The sequence below is a fragment of the Aulonocara stuartgranti genome (genome assembly GCF_965226115.1).
Source record: "Aulonocara stuartgranti genome assembly, chromosome: 12".
NCBI classification, from domain to species: Eukaryota; Metazoa; Chordata; class Actinopteri; order Cichliformes; family Cichlidae; genus Aulonocara; species Aulonocara stuartgranti.
The window spans coordinates 33,917,211-33,943,342 of NC_138948.1; the positions used below are offsets into that span (position 1 = coordinate 33,917,211).

Sequence of the window (26,132 nt, forward strand, 5' to 3'; positions counted from 1 at the left end):
TCAGCTGTTATTAGAATTTATTTAATATTAATTTCTAGTGTCAGCTGATGTTTGGAGCCACAGCTGTAAAGCTGCTGGTCATGATGTCGGTTTGGTTATCTGGTGAGAGGGAAACATGAAGATGAAACCAGGAGATGTCCTTACTGAATCATCAGAGCTGAACAGGTGATGGAGAAACAGGTTTACCTTTTAGGTGACATGAATGAGTTGAAGGGAAGTTATGAACTGTTTCTGAGAGACAAATAACACCAGGATCCTTTTTTACACAGCTGACAGCTGGTAACTGTGCAGGGGCGGGTCTAGCAAAGTGTTGCCAGGGGGCCATGTAGGGCATTAACAGGGAAAGGGGGGCACAAAGAAATACTTTTCTTTCTTATTCTCATTTAAAATGTCTGGCTTTTAATAAATAATTATCTGAATCTTACAACCAAAGTTTTTATCTGATGTAACATGTATAGAAATCATACATATACCAACAAAACAGTGTACATCACTGTCACAACAGCATCTGTTTTCATTCAAAGGCTTTGTGGCTTTTCCTATAATACTTGGGGGGCCGGTCTCTAGTCAAAATGCCCGGGCTGATTTTTTTGTCCCAGTCCAGCCCTGGGCACGACACGCAGTGAGTTAATCTGAGAAGGTGCATTAAAAAATAAATGGCCGGGCCAGCGGTGCACATCACAAATTAGCTCGCATAAACACATTAATTGTGCCGCTTCTGATGGTATCTTAGCTAACAACCCCAACTACCAGATTCAACTTGTAATTGGCTAAAAATAACTTAGCCTACCGATGAGAGTGTCACGGTCCTGAGTCTGTGGACTCAGTGTTTTTCTGTTTGTATTAGTTATCTTTGTTTTCATGATGTGTTTTGATTCTCTTGGGTTTGATTTCTGTCACTGTATCCCCTAGTTTAGTCCACGTCTGTTCAGTTTCCTGTTTTACTTTGAAAGTCTGTGTATCTACCATGTCTCACCCGTGTGTTCTCCCTGCTGTCCATCGTCATTCTCCTCTGCTCGTTCTCATTCAGGTTTGTGCTTTGTAGTTTAGTTATTTTCCAGTCTAGTTTAGTTCGTGCTCCGTTTGCTGTTTGTCCATATTTATTTCGTGCTCAATAAACCACCTTCACACCCTCACGACTGCCTGCGCTTGGATCCTCCCTCATTTATTATTTTCACACGGCTTATCCCACTCGCCGTGACAGAGAGGGACGTTGCTAGCTGGCAGTTTTTTCAAGCGATGTTAAAATTTCCACATTCTGACACGCAGTGTGCGCAGCATCAGCACAACATAAATACATGGATACATCCGAACACTCGAGTCAGAATTCACAATGTGTTTTCGGGACTTTCAAGTCTATGGACCAATGTTTTCTTTTCTGATCAAACCAGAAAGCTTTAATGAGCAGCTGGATTTGTCTCACATTAACTGGCTGAGTTAATGCAACATCGAAATGCAGTGGATTGAAATAAAAACCTTGACTCTGTGGGGGTCAAAGTTTGCAGAACTACAAACGCAGCTGGAATCCATAGCTGTGCGTGTTCATGGAGCTTGCATTTTTGCCTGCTGGACATCACTACCTGACAAGTTTAACTGCAGAGGCCTTATTGACAGTATTTGGCTCTACATATCTGTGTGAGCAGATTTTCTCTCACATGAGTGTCCTCAGGTAACCGTCTGAATGCTGGACACTTGCCTCTGTCAGTGCGCCACAGGGTGGCTGTGGCTACAATGTAGCTGCCATCACCAGTGTGTGAATGTGTGTGTGAATGGGTGGATGACTGGATATGTAAAGCGCTTTGGGGTCCTTAGGGACTAGTAAAGCGCTATATAAATACAGGCCATTTACAGGCCATGTAAGTGTGTCTCTGAGTGGGAGACCAGAGATCACATTAACATGTATCTCTGTATTAACAAACATGCCATATTGGCCCAGTTCATTTTTCTTATCATTGTTGTGAGGAGAACGTCAATAGCATTTGCATTTTCTGTTGTACAGTTCATTTGCTGTTATGGATAAAAAGTGTTTTTTCTTTTGTTTCAAAATAGCTGATAACTATTCGCTGATAGCTGCCAACATCTGCGAACAAATATAATTCTATAAAGTTGTTCTATATAGTGTGTAACTGTTAATATAGAGTGTTATTAAATTTATTGCTAATGCAGTCATATGGTACACTGACTTCTGAGGAAATTTTAGATTGTACTCATCAACAGAAAGGTTGCCTACCCCTGCTCTATGGGCTCTAAAACTTGCCGTCTCTTTTTTACTTGTGCTCTATGAGCTGACACCTGACTGCAAGCAAACAAACTGCTCATGTTGCCTTTTGAGCACCTTAAGAAAAAACCTTCAGCACAGGTCTGATGTGTAGTGCTCTTTTCATGCTCCTCTGTGCACAGATGTACATGTCGCCAGTCAATCATGCCTGTTATAAATGTGCTGGTGTCAGTCTGCCTTGCAAATCCCAGACACACAAAGCAGAACAACAAATGGCGTTCTTTGCCATTTGTTGGTGCCATCTTGGTGCCATCTTTACAGCTATACACCCTCATCACAACTGCACTGCTGGTGTTCAGCTTCGGGTGGTAATAGATAAAATAAATAGACAGGCTGCAGTTCATAACTTGTTACCTGAAGTTCAGTTTCTCCTCCCCACGGGAACAGCGGCCATCTCAGGTCTCTCCTCCTGCCTCCCTTCTCCCTCATCCACATGCTGGCCTCCACCACTTGCTAATCTTACTGAATCTGTGGAAGCTCCACCATAACCACACATTTAGCAGCCTCTGTCTGAAGGGCTTGTTTCTTTTTGGCCCTAAATTTTTCTGCACCTCCTTTCCGTTATTTGTTTTCCATTTTCTTCTTCATTTTCTTTCAGAGCCATTGCCCAAGCAAAGGGGAGGGTACATCCGACCTCCTCAGCTGTAATTGGTCAAGCCCAGAGTCGATCATGACCAATTGGCCAATCCACCACCTTTCATTGTTTATACCGTTACAAAAAAAAGAGAGGGGAAAAACAACATCAGACCATAAAAACGAAAAATCACTATCAGCCGATGGCCACTCCAGCTGTGGTGTCTGCACAGTATTATACTTTAAGGCTGGCATATTTTGTAATATTGCTAATGTGTTAGCCCAGCAGAGTTGCAATATTGTCATTGTACAAGTCATGTTAACATGTTACTGACATGCTTACTGACACCTTGTATCATATGAGTGAAAACATTGTTATATCAGAAGAGACGACTCCCATTATGACAGAAGTCTTTGTTCTAAATTGATGTTATTTTGGGACTTTAAGATAAGATAAGATAAGATAAGATAAGATAAGATAAGATAAGATAAGATAGAACTTTATTAATCTCTCGGGTGGATTTCTCTGGGAAATTCGGTTTCCAAATAGCACAGCACCAACAGAAGTTACAGAATGTGAGCAGAATACCATATATACACATATATAAATATAGAGACATATATAAATAAAAAGTATACAAAAGGGATAAATAGAATAAATAGGAATAAGAACACAAGGGAATTGCATATTTCAAGTATTGAAGTCTATTGCACCGTTGGTTATTAACAAAAAGTATTGCACAGTGAAGAGGCACTACAGCTTAGTTGTTCCCCCCTCCTTTGTCCTCCTGTTTCCCCTCCCTCTCCCCTCCAGAGAGGAGTTAAACAGTCTGATGGCGTGTGGGACAAAGGAGTTTTTAAGTCTGTTAGTTCTTGTCTTGGGGAGAAGCAACCTGTCACTGAACAGACTCCTCTGGTTGTTCATGGCCGTGTGCAGAGGATGCCCAGCATTGTCCATAATGTCCAGCAGTTTTTTAGTGTCCTTTTCTCTGCCACTGTCACCAGAGTGTCCAGCTTCATGCCGACCACAGAGCTAGCCTTCCTGATCAGTTTTTCCAGCCTGGATGAGTCCTTCTTTGCTGGGGATGTCCTGCTTTTGAGAGAGGGGTTGGAGGAGAGGGGTGTCATGGTGTCAGGAAGGGGGGGAAGCAAGGGAGGTAGGAGAGTGGGAAGAGAGCTCTGTAGTAAAGGTGAGGGTGGGGGGGTTGTGGGCTGGTCAAACCTGTTGAAGAAGTTGAGTTCGTTTGTCTTCTCCACAGTCCCCCCCCCCCCCCCCCCCCCCCCCCCCCACTGTGCTGTTCTTGGTGTTGTGGCCTGTGATGCTTTTCACACCATTCCAGACCTCCCTCATATTGTTCCTCTCCAACTTCTGCTCCACCTTCCTCCTGTAGGTGTCCTTTGCTTCCCTCAGGCAGCGTTTCACCTCCCGCTGTGCTGCTTTCATCTCCTCCTTCACTTTGCTCCTGAAAGCCTTCTTCTTCATGTTGAGGACAGCTTTGACTTCCTGTGTTACCCACGGTTTGTTATTAGGATAACACCGTACCGTCTTAGCAGGGGCGACCGTGTCCACACAAAAGTTGAGGTAGTCTGTCAGACAGTGTGTCGCCCCCTCTATGTCCTCACCATGTGGGCTCAGGAGCACATCCCAGTCTGTGGTGTCATAACAGTCCCTCAGAGCATCCTCCTTTTCTCAGGTCCATCTCCTGATGGAGCGTGTTGTGACAGGCTGCCTTTGGACGAGGGCTGTGTATTGTGGCTGTAGGTAAACCAGGTTGTGGTCTGACTTCCCCGGTGGGGGGAGGGGGGTGGCTCTGTATGCATCTCTCACATTAGCATACAGTAGGTCAATTGTCCTGTTTCTCCGTGTGGGACAATTCACAAACTGGTGCAAAGCAGCCAGAATAGAATCCAGTGTGGCATGATTAAAGTCTCCAGATATAATAATGAAAGCCTCGGGGTGTTGTGTCTGCAGTCTTGCTGTAACTGTGTGTATTTCCTCACAGGCAGCTGCTGCGTCAGCCCTCGGAGGGCTGTAAACACACATACAGATCACATGACTGAACTCTCGAGGTAGATAGTATGGCCGCAAGCTAACGGCTAGTAGCTCCAGGTCCGGACATCATACTGATACTTTAACGGAGACGTGTCCAGGGTTACAGTATCTCTTGTTAATGTAGACAGTGAGTCCCCCACATCTGCTTTTTCCGCTGGCCTGTGTGTCCCTATCGGCTCTCATGGATGTGAAACCACATAGGTCTACGTTAGCCTGTGGCGTTAGCTAGGTTAGCCACGTCTCCGTGAAGATAAACAAACTGCATTCACGGTGTAGTTGGTGGTTGTTCAGAGCACACAGTTCATCCATTTTATTCTGTAGCGAGTTCACGTTGCCCATTATCACTGTCGGGATTGATGGTTTGAATCACCGCTTTCTTCGCTCCAGCCTTGCAGCCTCTTGATCTCGGTCGGGATGTTGTGTCGCATGCCGGTCTGTGCCTTTGTTCTTAGTGCCAGCAGCTCCACTCTCGAATAGATGAAGGAGCTGGTTTCAGAAGTTTTAAAAAGTGCATTATCCAGAATTAGAATACTGCACGATGACCTTTTCCCTGCTTAGAACTGATTGTCCTTTTCAGAACTGATTGTTCTTTATAAAACGTGTTCTGATATTTCTATCTGAATCTTCCCACAGCGATAGTAAGAAGTTGAACAAGCAGTTCTGACCTCGCACACGCACAATCACATACGCACATGCTCACGTATCAACATTCCACTGAACAAATGTTTTCATTTTCCTTCTGTATAAATAAAAGACAAGTGCACAGGGCGCTGATCACAGGGCCCCACTCCCTGATGTGAGCGCTCTGTGAAACGCCCTTGCAAGTTAAAACTGCAGCGTCTGTGTGTGTCTTCACTCTTAGACTCTCAGCTGAAGAAGTGTCATTTAGAATAAATCTCTTGACATTGGGCGATTTGATTTTTTGTGTATGAGTCATCAGATTAATTTATTAATCCCAGAGGAAATTATTCCAGAGGTTAGGTGTTATTAATTCCACTGCATTTGTAAAGTCAGAGCTCTGGAAATTCAAGTCCGGTCTTGTGCTTTATTTCATCTCCATACACTTCAAGCTATGTGGTCGCTGTCCTGAAAATATTTTGTTTTCACCTAAAACCCTGCAGACACATACGAAGCAATGTTGGTGTAACCAAAGAGCTCTCCATAAATGAAATCACAACATTATAGGAAGAGTGTAGGCGTTTGTTGATGTTCATGTTAGATTGTAATTGGAACTTGTAACAGCCACTATGGTGTGGTGTCCCTTTAAGACACCCAAGTCGAGGGTTGATGGTGTCATCAGTTTGTGCCACTGCTCTCTCTGGATTTATGAGGACACGTGCCTGCACGCTTGTGCTTAACGAGGGACAGATTTATGTTTTCTTCTCCAGACCTTTTTTTGTTTTGTTTTAATTGTTTGCAACGCTTGGGTTGTATGTACGCTGGGCGTTATGTTGTTGAGCCGCAGCCGTTCAGCCGGGCTTTTATATGGTTGTTGAAGAAGGCGTATTAAAGAACCACCGTGGATTATCGATACCAGCGTGGGTGTGTGTTCTTCCGACTAGCTAGGTGTTTTGCCGCCTCCTCTCAACCACGCAACACAACCCAACGTTACAAAATGGTGCCCGAACATCTTCTTTTGGGCCTCAGTGTGTAGTATCTTCGAGCAGTTGATGATTGGTACATAAAAAGGTACGACGCGGCGAAGTGTGTTTTTTTGTGCCAAAAAAACCCCACAAAAAAGACAAAACCAAAACTTAGCTGAGCTATTACCCTAGAAAAACAAAAACAGGGGGAAAAGACCCTAAACCTCAACTCAAAACAAGCTCAAAATTACATGGGTGGCACCAACTTACCTAGTGTTTCTAACAAAAAGACTACGTGAGTAAGTGTATGGGGTCCCCAAACTTACCTACTCCACTTTACTCCCACCACAACCATCAAACAAAAGAAATACAGCAGAGGCGCTTTACACATGTGCCAAACAATTCGAAGGAGGGAAGAGAGCCATGCCCAGCCACAGGTGAGCCTCCTTATCAAGGGGTGCATTCCTGGTTTGTCCAATCAGAGCCTCCTTCCTCCAATTAGCTGGAGATCCCCAAATTGACACCAGCCTGCAATCTGCGTACCTGAGGGAATGGCAAATAAAGGAGAGGGAAAGAAAACATGCAACCTGCAGACACGTAACAGTTATATATCTATAACCTAGCTATAGTCTAAATTAGGGCTGCCACAAACAATTATTTTGATAGTCGACTAGTCACCGATTATTTTCGCGATTAGTCGACCAATCAGATCATGCATCCATTGGACGTAAAACGTACAGCTTATTGTACCAGCATGCATCTGCTCTTATTTAACTATCATTAGCTTACAGCTTTAAGTGTTTAAGGTATGTGCTAACTAAAAATAAAGACAAGATGATAGTTTATTAAATTTTAATGAAATTTGCAGATTGTTTCGGTGAAGTTTAATAAACTCAGCCGTCTGCTCCTTACTATCTAAAATATAACGGGACACTGGAGTATATTCTCGAGCATCTCACACTTCTGATGATCAGTTGTCTGCTTGACTTTTATTTAGCTGTGTAAAAACTATAACTTTAATCTCAGCCAAACCGATTTACTCAGGAACAAATAAAATACTGAAAAAAGCCAAACAATAACATTTTTAAGTTATCTAAGTGACTTATATATGTTTAACCTAAGTAGCGAAAGACGGCGGTGGGTTTGAAAATGATTTACTGGGAGTCCGCTGTTCTCACCGGCTCTAGTGAGCCTTAAACCCCGGCTAGCTATCAAGCTGGTGGTTAACAGACGTCTCCGAAAACATCGGAGCGCTTTTGAAAATGTGATGTCTTGATAAACTGAGCAGATATTTGAAGTTTACACAGCTACATTCTCGCCTGAAAATGTGTTAACGTTTATTTTGTGACCCAGAAAGAATAATAAGAGTAATATTAAAACTAACTAGCTGCCGCCATTGTTGGAAACTTAGCAGGGCCGCACTATAAATTATGGGATAGGTTGGGCCACGAAGCAACCCATCCTTCAAATCTGGGGAAATGAAGGGCGCATTTGTCGGCCGCATTTGTCGGAGTCTTTGAGTTTGGACAGTCTTCGTCGTGTTGCTATAACATAAACGGCCTACAAATGCTGGCACAGGAGGATGCGATTTCTGAATTTGGACACAGCTACGATACCGGACACTGCATCTTCTTCTTCGGGGTTTAACGGCAGCTGGCATCCTTGTACATGCAGTGCTGCCCTCTTCTGTTTCAGTCCGTTGTTACACTCTTAAATCCTACTACTTATTCCTGCGTCTTTTGGGATCTTACAAAGCTTCAAACGACTATTAAATTATTCGTCGACGATTTTGATAGTCAACGTAGTTGTGACTAGTCGACTAATCGTGGCAGTCCTAGTCTGAATAAATGTCATTTTGGGGCACTATAAATTAAAATGCAGTGTTGACAAGAAGCAAATCTCCCTCCCTTTAGTTGCAGGTCTCCCCCTCCCTCATCCGGTGCAATGTCACTGACAGCGGAGGGGGGGTGGGCGTGGTGGAGCGGTGTGGATGCAGTATTGCAGGCCTGATCATTTTCCACTGCTTGCACTCTTTTGTAGTGGACCAGTGTTTTCAGTGTATGATGAGTCTCAAGTTGCCCAAATGCTCTGGTCCTTGCTTTACTGCACCATGATACACTCTCACCACTTCTGCCTTCTGTGCTCAGTGGACTGCTGACTGTATAATAGCTGTAGTTACCTTTTTAGTCATTGCCTCCACATCTTTTGAGTACCCAATAATTCTGAAAAATTTGCTTCACTTACAGTTTAGAACGTATGCTGGTCCATCTACGAGCTATATTTGTAGCAAAACAGTTTGTGCATTTCAATCCGTGTGTCATGTTTACATATCTTTGTGGGGACCAAAAATTGGAAATTTACTCTACTTGTGGGGAGAAAAATGCGTTCGAAGACATTTTTGAGACTCAAAATGTGGTTTTAGTGTCAGGGTTACAATTAGGTTATGGTTAGGCATTCATTCATTTGGTGGTTAGAGTTGGGGTAAGCGGCTAAAGGAAAGTATTATGTTGGTTAGATGTCCCCAGAAAGATATGAAAACAACTGTAGGTGTTTGTTGTTTTATTACAGTAATATTCCCACACCGCTCCACTTCGCCTAACTTCCATCATGGTCAATGTGACCGTCAAGTTCTGTTTATTCTAAACCATTACTGTCATGTACTGTGAGACAAGTAGGAATAAAAATGCAGACTCTCAGACAAAAACTAAACTCAAAAGGCAGCTTTATTGCTGGACTTAAGAATTACAACAACCAGACAAGGTTGGACTGGACACTAAGGAAAGAGCAGAACACACAGTCAAGGAACGAGGGAGACGCAGGCACCAAATACACGAGGGAATCAGGGCAAAGAGGAAACACCTGGTGAACACGGCTGGCAACAGACAGATGGGACAGTGGCAAGCAAAACTGAACATGACGCACAAAACACAGGAGACTATCACAGTAAAACTAGATATGAAGGAACTGAGACGCAGACTGATAGAACCCAGGGAAGACAGCATGGGAGGAGAGAGAGGACGAGAGAGCACACAGGGATATGACTGTTAGGTATCAAAATACTTTATTAATCCCTAAGGAAATATTTGAGTTACAGTTGGATTAAATCATAAAATATTACAATGTTTACAAGTTTAAGAAATAGCACTAATATTTACAAATATCCAGAATATTACAGAGGTGAAATATATATGATTCACATTTAACTTTGTCATTATTGCACTGTGTACCGTGCATTAGATGGAGGAGGTGTACAGGGAAATGGTGGAGTGTAAGGAAAAATGATTCTATGTTTCTTTACCTTCTTTTAAATGTACAAAGATGCCTTTTGTCTGCCCTTTGCCTATGGTTAGATTAGTTTAGAATGATCTTTTTAGACTTTCCCAGCAAAGACATCTTGTTTCTGGGACATATTGTTTTAGATTGTTTTATCTCTCACAGCTTTCTCCCAGCTCTCTGCTGACGAGACTAGCGCCACATATGGAGTTGTTTATTTTATTTGTTTTGTATTTTCTTATCCTGTTCTCACTGTCTTTCCTATAAAAATTACCAAGCCACTGTGCATGGGGTGAGTTGTTCTTAGCAGCTCACCCGTGTACACGTTTGATAAAGAAAGTAACTTTGTCTCATTGTGTCTTTATTTCTCCTGGGTCTTTTACAGAGTTTTCCCCCAACATTTCTTGGTCCTTCGGAGCCGGAGCGCCTCCATCGTGTCCCATCTCCGTGACCAGTCCACGTTGCTCGCCTGTCGACAGCTCACATACTAGGTGTGTGATAAAAGACCAAGAGCGTTAAATTCGAGTCTTGGCCAACGTCTTAGAAAGCGACCCACGGTGGTGGGACCCGATCGAGGTGGACCAGACCCGGCGACACTGACCAGGTAGATACAGACACACTGACACAATCTTGCGTAAAAGCGCATTTTGAATTCAGGGAATTTAAAATAGCGGAAGTAGCTCGTCGACTGGTAGCTTTGGAAGCTCGTCGACTGGTAGCGTAGCTCGTCGACTGGTAGCTCTGGGAGCTCGTCGACTGGTAGCTTTGGAGCTCTGGGTAGCTCCCCCAGCTGGGTCTAGACTGGGTCTAGGGAGTAAGTAGCTCTGGGAGCTCCCCTTATTATAAGGGTTCCGGTCGCGCGCGTCGAAGCTGTGAATGTGTGTGTGTGTGTATTGTTTTAATTAATGGAGCAAGCTGAATTTTCACGGTCCAATAAGAGACTGAGCTGCTCCTACTGTGTTTTTCTTTTACTGCTGTTCACTGACGTGCTGGTGAGTTGAGAGAACGGTCGAGTTCCGTCTCGTAAAGTTCACACCGCTTTTGGAAATAGTCCGAAAGTAGAAGGGCGTGTGAGCAACCACTCTCGTCTCTAATACCAGTGAAGGTGATAGCAGCTGTATCGTGTATATATTACTTAAACAAAAATAAGTAAATACATAAATAAGATGGGTAATCAAGCAAGTGAAATTAAAACTCACTCCTGCTGACGAGCAGTGGTGAGAAAAGAAAAGTCCAGACGCCGGACAAAAACAGTGTCTGTAAACTGAGAGATTTAAGAAAACAAAATATAAACAGTCAGAAGAATAGAACTCAACTACCAGTTTAGTAAAACCAGAAGACGAGACACTGTGCAGTTCCCACAACCCTTTTAGAAAGCCATCACTCATTCCTGCAGCCGCATCTGCAGCACCATCCATATCAGGAAGAACTTAATAATCGCTTATTAAGTGAAAACTAGAGATCAAGGTAGTCTGAAGTAGTTTAAAAGGGTTGAAAACAGACCCCACTGAGTAGATATAAATATAAAAAGTACGAAATAAAGATGAACAAAGGGAAAATTACAGTAGAAATTATCTTTAGAGTATTTGAAATTAATAATAGCAAGGATAACAACCTGTAAAGTGATATTAACAATGAAACACAGTTGGCATGATGACCATGCCCAGCATGTATAAAATGAATATAAAGCAAATAATTCACACGAAAATATTTTACTAAAATACATAAGGTATATTAAGGCTGTGTCATTGTTCAGCCAAGGACAGTGTGTGAAAAGGTAACTGTCTCCACCTTGGGAAAAGGATGATTCTGCAGGTCATCTGAAGCCCTTGATGGATACAAAATAAAATATAAATAATATATTATAATAGAACTGCCTGGTCCGCCATGCAACAGAGAGAACAAATGTGACCGCAGATTGCATGAATTCAAAATTATCTGTTTGCTGAATAAGATGATCCTAACTAACTAATATGCTATTGCTGTTATATAAGACAAAGAGGATAATATTAACAATGACATAATATTAATATGAAGAGGCACCTTAATCGGTTATGATGTGAGGTGAATAATTGTTAAGCAGTAGTCTGCATCAAGCTTAAGGTTTGCTGAAACTCAGTGTAATGACATGTGAGATGAAGACAATACGGAGAATAACTAAACTAATGAAGTGCATAGAGGCACTTGACCAGCTTGAAACTTATCATCCTAGAATGACACATTGCTGAGATATAGAGCACACCTATAATAACAACCAATAAGCAAAACCCTGTAGACAACAGCTAAAACTACAGGATTGAGAAGCTGAATTAAATATGTAGACACTGCTAAGCTGATGAGCATGTTCCACATTTTCTTTTCTTTTTATTTATTTGTTTCTTTTAGAGCAGAAGCTGCTGTAACACACCCAAAGAAAGACTGTAGGTCTGACCAACCGTCTCAGTCGTGGGCAAAAAGATGTCAGTCAATAAAATTCTAAAAGATAATTTATTGACAAAAAATATATCAAGAGATAAAAGACAACAGTCCAGTGTCCCACTTATGAATTGTATAAAAACACACAGTCCCAAGGCCAGAGCCAGCTATGCCACACAGCCAAGTTGCACTCCACATGTTGCCTTTAACAGGGTTAGAAGTTGTCCTTGGAGACCCACCACCCTGCAAGCATATAGTCAGTGGTCACTCAAGCCTCTGCAACTCTGCTGCCTTTAGGCTGTGGCATATAATAGGCCCTGGCCTGCACAGAGAGACAAAACGACACACCTAATATAAAATTCATAGGGCAAAACCCATCCATCCCAATCATATCTGATTTCATCACATTACATACCTGCACAGAGAGACAAAACAACACAGCAGTGTTTGTAGTGTGGGCTATAAGTAGACCAGTGTATCAGTGCAATCAAGTACACCTGCCTCTAATTAGTCCAACCTCATTCCAGCCATTGGCTCACCAAAAATGTGACACACACAAAACCACTCCCAACCCAGTGAAACTTCACACAATAATATGGAGCTGAATTAACACAGGCACATTAGTCTACCATGTTACAAGCTGCATGCTATTAAAAGCCAACATATGCAGACTTCTGCCTTGTTCGGGTGGCAGCATTTTTTTTTTTTTCTTTTTCTTTTGTGTCCTGACACGTTTATGTTTTTTGTTTTTGTTTGATTATTTTGTTGGTTTAAACGAACTTGTGACAATACTTGAGAATCACAGTGACACATAGTGATTAGGCATATGATTGAAAAATGCCTAGGTTTAGAGCTGTGAGCTATGAGCTGTGAGCAATGCAAAGTTAAATATATATATATATATATGTATAAATGGGAAACAACCCTAACTTGAAAGTTTGAAATGTGTGAGATCCATGCATTGTTTGAAGAACTAGAAATTATCTAAAACTGCCTTAAGTGAAAATGTAGAGTTGCATCTATTCTCCCAAACAAAAAAAACAAAAAACAAAAAAAGGGAGAAGCATTCTGTAACTTAAAAATAAGGCTGACTGTTGACAACAGACTAAAACACTAATTCGCAGGTGGCTATCAGGAACAGAGAGGCGAGCAAAGTCACAAACACCAAGGCTGCAGACAGCCACGCAGAAACAGCAGATAACATAGAGACAACGCCTGCTAGAACCGTGGAGAGGAAGGTCACTTCCCACTAGATTGTTGCGCATGTGAAATACACAAAGATAAACAAATAACCATTTATATAGACAGCCAGTATGTTTTCTCTGCTGTGCATCATTTTGCAAAAAATCTGGAAAACCAGAGGAATGATTACACCAATTGGCAAACCAGCATGCCAACCTCTTACAACGCCTACTGACTCTTTCATTACTACAGGCAACAATTTTGCTGACAGAGCAGCAAAATAGGCGGCACAACAGGCAAACATGACATTGATGGCAGTAAACACACATCAGATTCCACTGGATGTGTTGAAAAATGAACAAAAAGCAGCAAGCACAGCAGAGCAGGCAAAATGGCTAAAACACGGTGCAGTTCTGACAAACGATTTAATGATGTGTTATGGCAAGCCAGTGTTGCCGAAATCGCTCCACAAGATGGCGGCATTAGTGACTCATGGCTGTACGCATTTGTCATCGGGGGGAATGACCTGTATTGTCAACTCTCATTTTTACACTGTAAATTTTGAAACTTCAGCAAAACAATTTGTCAGAACGTGCATGACGTGTCAAAAATATAATGCTCAGGGTAACCTGCGACCACAAAGAGGCCGTTTTCCAACTCCGCCTCATCCTTTTCACACAATTCATATGGATTTTATTGAACTAAGCGAATGTCAAGGGTCAAAATACGCCCTAGTGGTTATAGACGTGTTCTCAAAGTGGCCGGAAATCTATCCAGTGAAAAAGGCAGATGCAATTTCAGTAGCAAAGTGCCTGTGCAATCACTTCATACCCACATATGGCATCCCAGCTTTGATACGGTCAGACAACGGCACTCATTTTGTAAATGATGTCATCACTAAGGTCTCTGAAGCACTCGGTTTCAGAATAAAACACCACTGTGCTTATCACCCTCAGAGCGCAGGCCTTGTAGAGAGAACTAACGGCACTATAAAACAAAGGCTCAGGAAATGCATGGCAGAAACAGGAAGGCCGTGGCCTGAATGTTTGGGTTTAGTGAAAATGTGGATGCGCTTAACACAAGGCTCCCATAAACTAACTCCATTTGAAATCATTCATGGCAGGCCGTTTCCACTGCCTATTACCAGTCAACCAATAGACAAATCAATCAGAGAAAACACATTAGCAGAATGGATGTCTAAGCTGTTAGAAAACAAAGAGATCATTGTACATAATCAACAACCTGATGATGTTTCTCCAGTGTCTTGCAGACTAAAGCCCGGTGACTGGGTTCTGATCAAGGTGCTCCAAAGGAAAAACTGGAGCACACCCAGGTGGGAGGGGCCATACCAAGTCCTCCTCACTACACCGACCGCTTGCAAAATTGCGGAACGACCATCCTGGATCCATCAGAGTCACTGCAGGCGAGTCAGTGAAGCCATCTAAACACAGCTGACGGCAGGCTTGCCCGCTTGTTGTGATCTCGCCCGGTGGAGGGGTCAGCTTTCCTGGCCGGGGGGTCTACTCGCGACAGGAGGGTGTGTTCCGTCGTCATGAGGTGGTGGCTCTTATCAACTGCAGCGGCCCTGACCATGGCCGGGCTCCTCACCTTTGCTTCCGTGAGGGACAACAAGTCACTCTATGTGGAGAAAAGGCAGACACTGTATGACAAAGGAAAGTACACCAAGTTTCCCCATGGCTACGCCACTAACTTCTGGTGGCAGTTTATGAACACTACAGCTCACTTGAATAACAAAACTGACTGCTATGCATGTACCCATATGCCCCTATCCTCACAGACGTCTGGCCTGTGGCCGTACAGCATACCTGAAGATCGCAGTTGGTGCCTGTTGGGCCTGGCAACACATCCAGGCTACGGTACTCTTTGGTCCAAAGCCAACTACAGCATCCCAGCGAAAGCAACCTGGAGGTCATCATCACTCACAAATGTGAACTGTTCCGGACAGACATACCTACTGACCTGGCCCCAAGTCTCAGACCCGCTGCCTGATGTAATTCTACTGAACAAACTGAACGCATCACAACTGCCAGTATGTGTGATGAACAATGGCTCGCGGGCAGTGGGGGAGCTGCCTACTCACCTATGTAAGCACATATACACTTTCTGCCCACCAAGGAACGAGAGGAAGTGTATGGCCTGTTCAATCAACGCCACCTGTGCCAGTAACACGACGCTGATGGGCCTAAACTGTCGCTCCGACTACAGCTACCGAATGCCACTACAAACAAAGACTCAGTACCAGACAGGATGTGCACGGACGGCACCCAGCAGCAGAGGAACCAGAGTTTTGGCTGACTGGTACTTCCTATGTGGCAACAAGGCTTATCTGTCACTCCCTGAAGGTTGGGGAGGTCTGTGCGCCCTGGTGGAATTATCAGATCACGTTTTCTTCATGCAAAGTGTTGCACATCATCCAAGCAGCCGGCAGAGACGTGAAGTGGACATCGCCTCCCCCAATTCTTTCGGCATTACTGTGGACACTGGAGTGCCGGGAGAGTTTCGCATCTGGGGAGGTGGAGTGAAATTCTTACAGAGCTTGATCCCCGGCATTGGAGTTGCCGAGGTGCGGGATCATGTGGAAATCAACCGATATGCTCTGCTACGACACATCAACTTGACTAAGACCCTGGGAACTGCCTTAGCAGGAGAACAGCAGGCCATCAGAACGATGGTGCTGCAGAACAGACTGACACTAGACCTGCTAACAGCATCACAAGGAGGAGTTTGCAAGCTGATCGGGGAAACATGTTGCACTTTTATCCCTGATGGATACGAAACTGGAGGAGACATTTATGAAGCTTTGCAGAATTTGACCGCTCTGCAAAAATATGTCACTGACCACACACCTGGAGCAGCTACAGCACAAGGCTGGCTTGACTGGCTGTTCAGCGGTTCATGGCTGGCTGCTGTAGCAAAGCCATTTTTTCTTCTAGGTCTCATCATGATAGCACTGCTCATATTAGTGTTGTGTGTGTTGCCATGCCTAAGAGTAATGATTTCAAAGATGATAAAAACTACAATGACTGCTTATGTTGCCGTGCCTCAAGAAGAACAACATCCCGTTGCAATTCTGTTAGAGGAGAACTTGTACTAGCTGCTAATAAATGACGTGGTGATTAAAAATGACTTGTCAAGTGATCACGCACTGATTAAAACATTAGTAGGTTATGCAGGTTTTCATCCTTTTATTTATCTATTTTTTTTTTTTTTTAAGTTCTCAGTTTTAAACATAAAGTTTTCATTTTAAATATGAAGTTTTCATTATTTTACATATAAAGTTTTCAATTTAAGGTTTGCATCATTTTAAATATAAGGTTTTCATCCTTGTATTTTTTGAAGTTTTCATTTTACATATTAGGTTTTCATCATTTTTTTAAATACAAAGTTTTCATTTTAGTTTTCATCCTTTTATTTTTTGTAGTTTTAGTTCTATTATTTTTTCTTGTTTATTATGATTTTCATTTACTATGTTTTTCTTTTTATTATTTTCTTTTGTTTTATTCTTTAGACCAAATGACTGCCATTTCTGCTATGCTGACATTTTGAAAATTTTGGAAATTAAAAAAATTGCCTAAGATACTTAATAAATAACCTTCATAGACAATTGTTGTATACATTTAAAATAAGTTAAAACAGGAGGGAATGTTACAGGAAAAATGATTCTATGTTTCTTTACCTTCTTTTAAATGTACAAAGATGCCTTTTGTCTGCCCTTTGCCTATGGTTAGATTAGTTTAGAATGATCTTTTTAGACTTTCCCAGCAAAGACATCTTGTTTCTGGGACATATTGTTTTAGATTGTTTTATCTCTCACAGCCTTCTCCCAGCTCTCTGCTGACGAGACTAGCGCCACATATGGAGTTGTTTATTTTATTTGTTTTGTATTTTCTTATCCTGTTCTCACTGTCTTTCCTATAAAAATTACCAAGCCACTGTGCATGGGGTGAGTTGTTCTTAGCAGCTCACCCGTGTACACGTTTGATAAAGAAAGTAACTTTGTCTCATTGTGTCTTTATTTCTCCTGGGTCTTTTACAGAGTTTTCCCCCAACAGTAAGCAAACTAAACTAGGAAATATAAGATACACAGAGAACATAACGGACTCCAAAACACTAAAACCATTACAAACTCAGTTCTAAAAAATCAGGGACACTTCAACTAAAAGCAGAATGCAATTATTTTCCAATCTTGTAAAACTTTATTCAATTCACAGTAGAAAATAGAGCACATATGAAATGTTTAAACTGAGAAAATATACAACTGAGATGAGAATTCTCATATTAGACAATAGAACATTAAATAATAGAGCATCGATGTTTTCTGTCCAGTCCATATCAGTATCCAGCATAGATCCAGCATGATTTTCTGATGTGTTTTCCTTTCATTTATTTGAGCTGTATAATCTTTCCACCTGCATGTCTGACTCTCGTTAAACAAGGATAAAACTAAAATGCTCACTGCTGAACAACACAAACAAAACTATTTCATTGACATAGGGCTCACTTTTTTTGAGAAAGTATTTCTTGGCTTCAGTAATAAATTCTTAACTAACACTTTTTTATCTGATTTCCCTGTGCCAGCTTATCTACATCGTAATACCCACCATTCTGACTAGTGATGTGTCGGTCGAGAACTTCAGTGAATGACGCGCGCCGGCTCGGTACCAGCGACCAGATTTGGTGTGTGGTAGTAACAGGTAAATTAACATTTTTTTTTTATTATTTGAATATATATGAGTGCTTGTGTATAAAATACACAAACAATACACATATGCTTTCAATTGTGTAATTTAAGTGATCTAGGTAGCTCTGTTTTGGAAGTTCAGTTAATGCTAGAAATGTGCTTTGGAGTTTGTACGTGTTTTGTCTCTAGGGGCCACCACATATATTTATATATAGGATAGACAATATAAACATATTTAAAATTAAAGGAATTGAAATGTACATTGTGCCTTGGTTTAGTGTCTGGAAGAGTCCTGTCTCAGTCAATTATAGATGATGTGAGCGGGCGGGTGTGTGTGTTTAGGGCACGGATGGCTTGGGGATAGAAGCTCCTCTTGAGTCTTTCTGTCCTTGCCCGGATGATGCAGAACCTTCTACCAGATTGCAGAAGTTGGAACAGTTTGTTGCCAGGATGGGACGGGTCCTTCAGTATCTGCGCTGCTCTAGTCCGGCATCTCCTGGTGTAGGTGTCCTGAAGCGGGGGGAGAGCAATCCTGCAGCAGCGTTCTGCTGTATGGATCACTCTCTGGAGAGCTTTTTGGTCCTTCACACAGCTGTTCCCAAACCACGATGTCATGTTCTGTGTGAGGATGCTCTCCACAGCACCTGTATAGAAAATCCTGAGGATCTTTGGAGAGACCCTGAACTTCCTCAGTTGTCGTAGGTGATACAGGCGCTGCCTAGCCTTTTTGGTCTGGACCTGAATGTGGGCAGCCCATGTCAGGTCTGAGGAGATGTGGACACCAAGATACTTGAAGGACTGCACCCTCTCCACTGGCGCTCCATTGATGATGATGGGCTTGTAGTCTCTGTGCTGACCCCTTCTGAAATCCACCACCAGCTCCTTGGTCTTGCTGACGTTCAGCTGGAGGTGGTTGTCCTGGCACCACGATGCCAGATTCTTCACTTCATCCATGTAGGCCGCCTCATCGTTGTTGGAGATGGTACCCAACACCACTGTGTCGTCAGCAAACTTCACAATGGTGTTGGAGCCATGGGTGGCCACACAGTCTGAAGTGTAGAGGGAGTAGAGCAGTGGCGAGAGGACACATCCCTGAGGTGCTCCTGTGTTGATGGCGATGCTGTTGGAGAAGCACCTGCCCACCCTCACCACCTGAGTTCTGCCAGTGAGGAAGTCCAACACCCATGCACACAGACGGCTGTTAAGTCCCAGATCCCTCAGCTTTGTGAACAGTCTGCAGGGCACTATTGTGTTAAACGCTGAACTGTAATCAACAAACAGCATTCGCACATAGTTACCCTGTTTCTTGTCCACGTGGCTGAGAGTGGTGTGTAGGACGTGGGCGATGGCATCCTCTGTGGATCTGTTGGATCTGTAGGCGAACTGCAGCGGATCTGTGGTGTCTGGGATGGAGGAGGAGATGATGTTCTTCAGCAGCCTCTCAAACACCTTCATTACTACCGAGGTCAGTGCAACTGGCCGGTAATCGTTCAGGGATGAGGGTTTGCTGTTCTTGGGCACAGGGATGATGGTGGATCTTTTGAAGCATGTGGGGACCACAGACTTCGCCAGGGACTCGTTGAAGATGTAAGTGAACACACCTGCTAGCTGGTCAGCACAGCAGCGCAGCAGACGGCCGGTGATGCCGTCTGGCCCCGCCGCTTTCCTTGTGTTCACTCTCCTCAGTGCCGCTCGGACGTCATGCTCCGCGATGCTGGTCACCGGTCTCTCGCTGATGACGTCACTGTCCTCGGTAGTCAGGCGGTAGATAGCATTAGCCGCCTGGCTAACCTCGAAACGGGCGTAGAACCGATTCAGCTCGTTGGTGAATGCAGAGTCGGCGTTGATCGGCGCAGTGTCCCTGGCTTTGTAGTCCGTAATGGTGCGTAGTCCGTGCCACATACTCCGTGTGTCGCCCTGGTGGAAGCGGGACTCCACACGTTCCCGGTACCTGCGTTTGGCATCTCTCACCGCGCGCCGCACGCCATATGAGGCCGCTTTGTAGGCGCTCATATCGCCAGTGGCGAGACCCGCGTTGTAGGAGGCGGTCCTGGCGTTTACTGCAGTGCGGATCGATCTGTCCATCCACGGTTTCTGGTTTGGGAATGTGGTGACTCTCGCAAATCTCTCTCAAATCCTGTAAAATAGTCAGATTTCTATTCATATTAATGTACAGAATTCACCTGCTTGCTGCTACTACTGCACATTCACCCAGTGTATATATATATATAATGTTCTTCCTCTACACCCCCCCCCAATTTTTGCACATGTCGAGGAGCGTGTCAGGCTACATTTCACTGTGTGTTATACTTGTATAACTATGCATGTGACAAATAAAGAACCTTGAACTTGAACTATATATAGACATATATAAATAAAACCACAGGTTTTTTTTACATTAGTAATTCCTTCTGTGCATAATTTTATATTATTGTTAATAATAAATTATTTAAAGCAACAAAACAACCTGAAGAGCCGGTTGGGGGCCAAAAGAGCCGGCTCTTTTTAGTGAGCTGAGCTGCAAGAGCCGGAAATCCCATCAGTAATTCTGACCCTCGGGACCTTCTGAGATTCATGCACGTACAGACAACAGCTAAATCCTCCTGGCTCGTGTCCAGGAACCAGAAGCATGATGCTGATAAACCAGTAGTTCATGAATAAAATTAGCTCCTGGGACATCATATAGGAGAAGAGAGAAGTCTTCTTGTCTCCAGAACTTTATCTGAATGAAGGAAGTTCAGATTTTGTTGTGGATGTTGGCACTTGTCAAGCACAACTTTGGAGGAATTATTTTACAATTTTGAGAAATGTCTTTATTTTTTACCTTGACTACCTGTTTCTGTTTTTGCTAAGTTATACTAATGCCTCAATATGCTGCCAATATATAGCCAATTGGAAGAAATGTGTATTCTCTGACCAGCTGGGGAGTGGTTCCTGATGGTTTGTGTCTATTGCTTTTGTTGATATCGTAAAGAGGGTTCTGCACCCAAATAAACCTCCTTCTGATCTTATGGTCACTAGCAGATTGCTGCAGTTTGCATGGAAGACGCAGACTTGTCTAGAAACACTTGTTAACTAACCACCGAACGCAAGCTGACATAATTGTCAAAATATGATGTAAATTGGAAATGAAGAATTTTCCTCCTTAGAGTAAAAGTTGTGCCTTACGACTGAAACCAGCGCCGTTCAAAAGGTGAAACTTTTGCACTCCTAATGGATTCAATAATGTTTAGCAAGTAGTTGGCATACCATTTCCTCTCCTGATGTTTTCAAGTGCACATGGATATGATGGTAGAGTTGAGAAGAGAAAGCGCACTGGACCCAGATAATTTTTAAGGTTTTACTTTTTTTTAATCTCGTTGTTTAAATCTAAACTTAAAAGATAATTTAAGTTATCAAAAGTGGGAGTAAAAGAAACACAAATCCCAACACACACATCATACCAAAAGTTAAAGTCTAACAAAATAAGAAGAAAACCTAAATGAAAAGAAAAAAATGCATTGAAAAGAAATTAAAAAACAGAAATAACATTGATTTTTTTAAAGACCTTAAAAAAATCAAAAATGTAATGAATCACATATGTAAGTTTAATTTATTGTGAAAGATTTATTTGGTTTAACTTCTTTTTTTTAACAACAGCATCCCATATTTGTGTGAATGCTTGTAAAGCATTTCTCTTTATTCTTTATCCTTCATTATTCTAGTTGCTTCCGTACGTTATTTGGACTTTAACAACTTCCACAATTTTTGTGCTATTTTCACCATTCAAATGTCACAATATTCTGCTATTTCTGCCTCTCTTTTTTTTAAAACTATTCTTCTTTAAACAAGAATTTCACTTTAACATGAAACATTAAGCTCTTATTAATCCATTTTTAGGTTGCTACAAACTTTACCTCAAATGTAATCGGTATAACTGCACGTCCCATATACTCAACATATTTTGAAGTTTTTGTACATATAAAGATCTCACACTGCAGTACAGTCTATCTATGAACATAGGATAAATACATTTACATGTTAATATACTGAGAGCTCAGTCTACTGGTATGTAATTACCATAGCAACTGTTGAATTCTCCCAATTCTTTGAATCTTTGGGCTGAAGGAAGGACAATACTCGGTGTATAAATGCTCAATCAACAATCATTTATTTCCATACAATTCAACAATAAGAGCATTACAACGTCCGGACGGGAGAGATGCCTGCAGAGGTTCGACAGCATGTCTCAAAATGGTGACGGGTTGCTCAGCTTTTTATAGTCTCTAGTGGCCCCCAGCTAGTCGTAAAAGCCAAAACATCACATTTTTTCTCTGTTACAGCGCCTAAGTTATGACCTCGGCAGTTGTTTCTCTGCTTTCTGTAAGGTGGGGGTGTGGAATGTGGTCTATCTATCTCCCCTGTCTTTAGACACAGAGTCTCCTGCTTACAACCTTCTCTTCATGATTCAACACTTAAGCATGTCAAGAAAACAGTGTAACACATTCCCAGCAGATCAAGGATACAGAGTGATGCACATTTATCTAATGAACTAATATGTGAATATGTTCTGTTAACTCAAAAGTATAATGAGAACTAAACTACATACAGCTCACACACTCTATATTAAAGGGTATAATGTGATCTACAGCAGTATTCTAATTCAACTACTCTGATTACATATATAAGGTAACATATAATAACAGAATAATCTAATAATTCCCCCTTTTGATCTCTGAAAGAGATCACTTACAACATGCACTCCAGGGTCGCAAGGTCCAAGTTTTCTTGATCCTGAGGCCCTCTGTCCCCCTTTAACGGGTGGACCATATGTGGGATGACCTCTGTGTTCAGATGCAAGCAAAGTTAGATTTACAACCATAACAGCAGTTACAGATGACTCTCCCATCACTCCCCAATTCTCCCACAGCTTTATTTTGGTGCTCCAGTTTTCCACTCCCATTTTAATGCCCCCTTATACCTTTCAAATGTACTTAGACTAGAACCTCTGTCTAAGGAGCTTTTAACCTTTATTTTTATTGCTGCAGCTACCAGTGTCTTCCAGTTGGGTGATTCTCAGCTTCTTTCTTCGACCTCCGGGGTTAGACCACCCTTTAGTCATTGCACAGTTCTGGGGATTATTCTGCCCCGATTTCAAACAAAGATCTGTGTATTTTGGGTTCACCGGCGTGTCCCCCTTTTTGCCAAGAGCCTCTTGAACCTCGTTGGTCTGGTGTTCCTGGTTTTCGCCAACCCCTTCATGGTTATTGCTGTGTTTGTGGGATCCATCTTCTCCAGGAGCCCAAACGTCATGACACTTGACCCCAGTTGCTGTCTCGGCAGTCCCTACATCTGTCCCTGCTGTGAAGGGTCCTCACATCTCCGGGTCCCCGTCTGGTGTCTGTTCCTTTCTCTGCAAGAGACAGAAAACCAAAACACCTCTCTCCCTAGCCTTGATAATCTAATATTGTTATCCATTGTTCTTCTAATGATTCAAATTTGGTTTAAAATATTATGTTCAGGACTTATTCTAATCATAATCTATGTGTGTGTAAAAGAAATCAAAAATTAGTGAACCCTTTCTAAGTCTAACACATTATAAGCTTAAGTTTTACCATAGCTAATTTATTAAACACAAAAATAAACTCATAGAAATTTTCATATCACCATTGTTTGATGTTCAAACTCAACTCCCCCTTTTTGACACACTCCCATGTGTCAATTCATTGGAGCTAGACAATTAAAAGAGAAGGTTGGTGACATCATATCTCAGAAAGTATCAGAAATTCTTCTCTCGAGTACCGTTGCTCCAGCCTTGTCATCCCTGAGGATCTTCGATCCCGAAAATGTCCCTTCTCCTCATGTAATAAAGTCTGTCATCCTTCCATGCCCTGGTAACTGGTCCATCCAGAGCTGTAACATTTTGAAATGTACATACAACAAGCCAAACCACACCTTGGTCACACCAAGCCTCTTCCACCTCGAAGATGTCCAATGCCATCCTAGTATGGACTGTCAAAAGTGGCTTTAACGCTGACTATCCTGACAATCCATTTTATAACGTTTCCTGGTCAGATTTGCCAATCTCTGCACCAGGGTTTTAAACTTTTCGCCATTTCCATTAGTTGTTATTTTTATTTAGTTTCGACTCCAGATTTTCAATTTTTACCAGTTGTAATTAGTTTTTACCAATTCTTTGCTAGTTTAGTGTAGTTTTTATTTTCTGAAAATCCTTAGTTTCAATTTAGTTTTATTTGTGTTTTGCAAAAATTAAGTAACAAAATCCCAGTTCCATCATATCAGTCAAGCTCTTCTGGTTATCCTTGGGTATTGAGACTATTAACTCTTGCCGCACCGAGTGGTCCTAATTTTGGTTGAAGTGAATTGATAACCTTTTGAAGGCGATTGTTTCACACCTTTATTTAGATGTCCCAGTCCTGTTGTCTCGGGATACATCACGCTGCCTTATCTGGGGTTAGCTGTTTTCTGGGGATGCGGGTTGAGTGGGTGAGCTCTTCAAGGAGGGGGAGTGTGCTCCCCCTGATGAGGTCTTCTAGGTAAGCTAGGTTAACCTTCTTGTGTGGGCTTTTCAAGTGCACTTTAAGGTTAGTGGGACTTTTAGTTTTATAAATGTCCCTCATGTCCCCCTGATGACCCAGTATTTCATTTTTGCACACTGTAGTACACATTTTAGTTTTTGCTTGTAGCTCGCATACTCTACTTGCCACTCCTCTAATTCCTGATGTTTCTTAGAGAGGGCAACAGTACCTTTAAAATTATATCACATGTGTGGGGGTGTGGCCTTGCCAATTGCTTTGCCCACCTTTTCAAAATGGCTGGCGTGCCCACAAGCACATTTCATGGAAAAAGAAAGGTAATCTTGATATTTACATTTAAAATGTTTTGTTAAACTCAGATTTTTATTTTATTCTTTTTGCAAGTACCCCTCCTCGGTGGCGAGAAACTGTTGGTGTGGTCAAGTGGGTGCTCTAGAAACAAACGCTCAGGACAGAACAGTTATCAGTCATGTACTTCCTACAAATTTTGCATATGTTTTATTCCATATTGATCCTCTGAGTGTAATGGTACATTTTAATTTGAATTTATCCAAACTAAACACAATATTTTCTTTATTTACTTTGCTCTTGTTCTTTTGCAGTACCACATCCTATCAAATGTCCCTGTCGATTATATTCTACATTTAATAACTTACTATTTCAAGTGAGAACCTAAATCACGTGGACCAATGTTTATTATTGCATATCTCTATTCTGAATGTGGCCAGTCATTCATAGGTATTGTTCAATTTTGGCGATTTTCCTCTATAAAATTTAATTGACTTTTTACTGTGGCCTGCTGTGGTTAATAGTAACATATTCCAGTCATGAGTGGTATCAAAAGTCTTCTCCACTGTAGCATTTGGCATTCCCAATAATATAACATGATACCTTACTCAAAACACAGCTAATATAGCACAGTTTTCTTAATGCAAACATCAGTAACTCAAAATCAGCAACCACAGTGTTAAGTCTGCAGTTCATACTTATGTGAAGCTAGAGTCTCCTCCTCCAGTCTCTCTTATCCTCCTGCTCCTGAAAAAACAAAACAAAACAAAGCGAAGCATCCACCCTTCTCTTGTCGGCTGGGTGAATTATTTATGAATTGTTTATTGGCATTTACTAATCCTAAAGTGGGTGCAGTCATTGTCTCAGTATCAAGTCAGTCAAAACTTTTAGTCGTCAGTCCATCACAGTCCATTCACATGCATACCTCCATACACATTCATACCAGATGTTGCTGATAATGGAGTCTCCCGCGCAACCTATTCGAGCCTCCATCACCAGCAAGATGACGTCATCATTTTAAAGGAAAACAATTCCTTGTTGTTTTTTGGGCCAGATTGACTCGGTGCAATCCTTTTAGACTCAGAACTTCTCAGTGTTCCCTATAAGTGAATTTCTCCCAAGCCAATTACAATCATGGAGAAGCACACTTTGCAACTGTTTTTGTAAGAATATTTCATAGCGCTTTAAATTTCAATCTTTCAGGCCTTGTTTAAAGAGCTGATTGTTAAATCATGAACTCACAAAATAT

The 26,132-nt window shown here is 42.1% G+C and overlaps 2 protein-coding genes across 2 annotated transcripts in view; both read left to right on the forward strand.

Annotated features, from left to right (window-relative positions):
- LOC309719662 (uncharacterized protein) overlaps positions 1–26,132 on the forward strand; it is a 206,192-nt gene that overhangs the window by 32,032 nt on the left and 148,028 nt on the right. The window lies entirely within an intron of this gene.
- LOC309718858 (uncharacterized protein) lies at positions 9,765–16,524 on the forward strand. The gene is made up of 2 exons (XM_082554467.1): positions 9,765–10,364; positions 14,618–16,524. Exon 2 carries the CDS (start codon positions 14,910–14,912, stop codon positions 16,470–16,472), a length of 1,563 nt encoding a protein of 520 aa, XP_082410593.1. The 5' UTR covers positions 9,765–10,364; positions 14,618–14,909; the 3' UTR covers positions 16,473–16,524.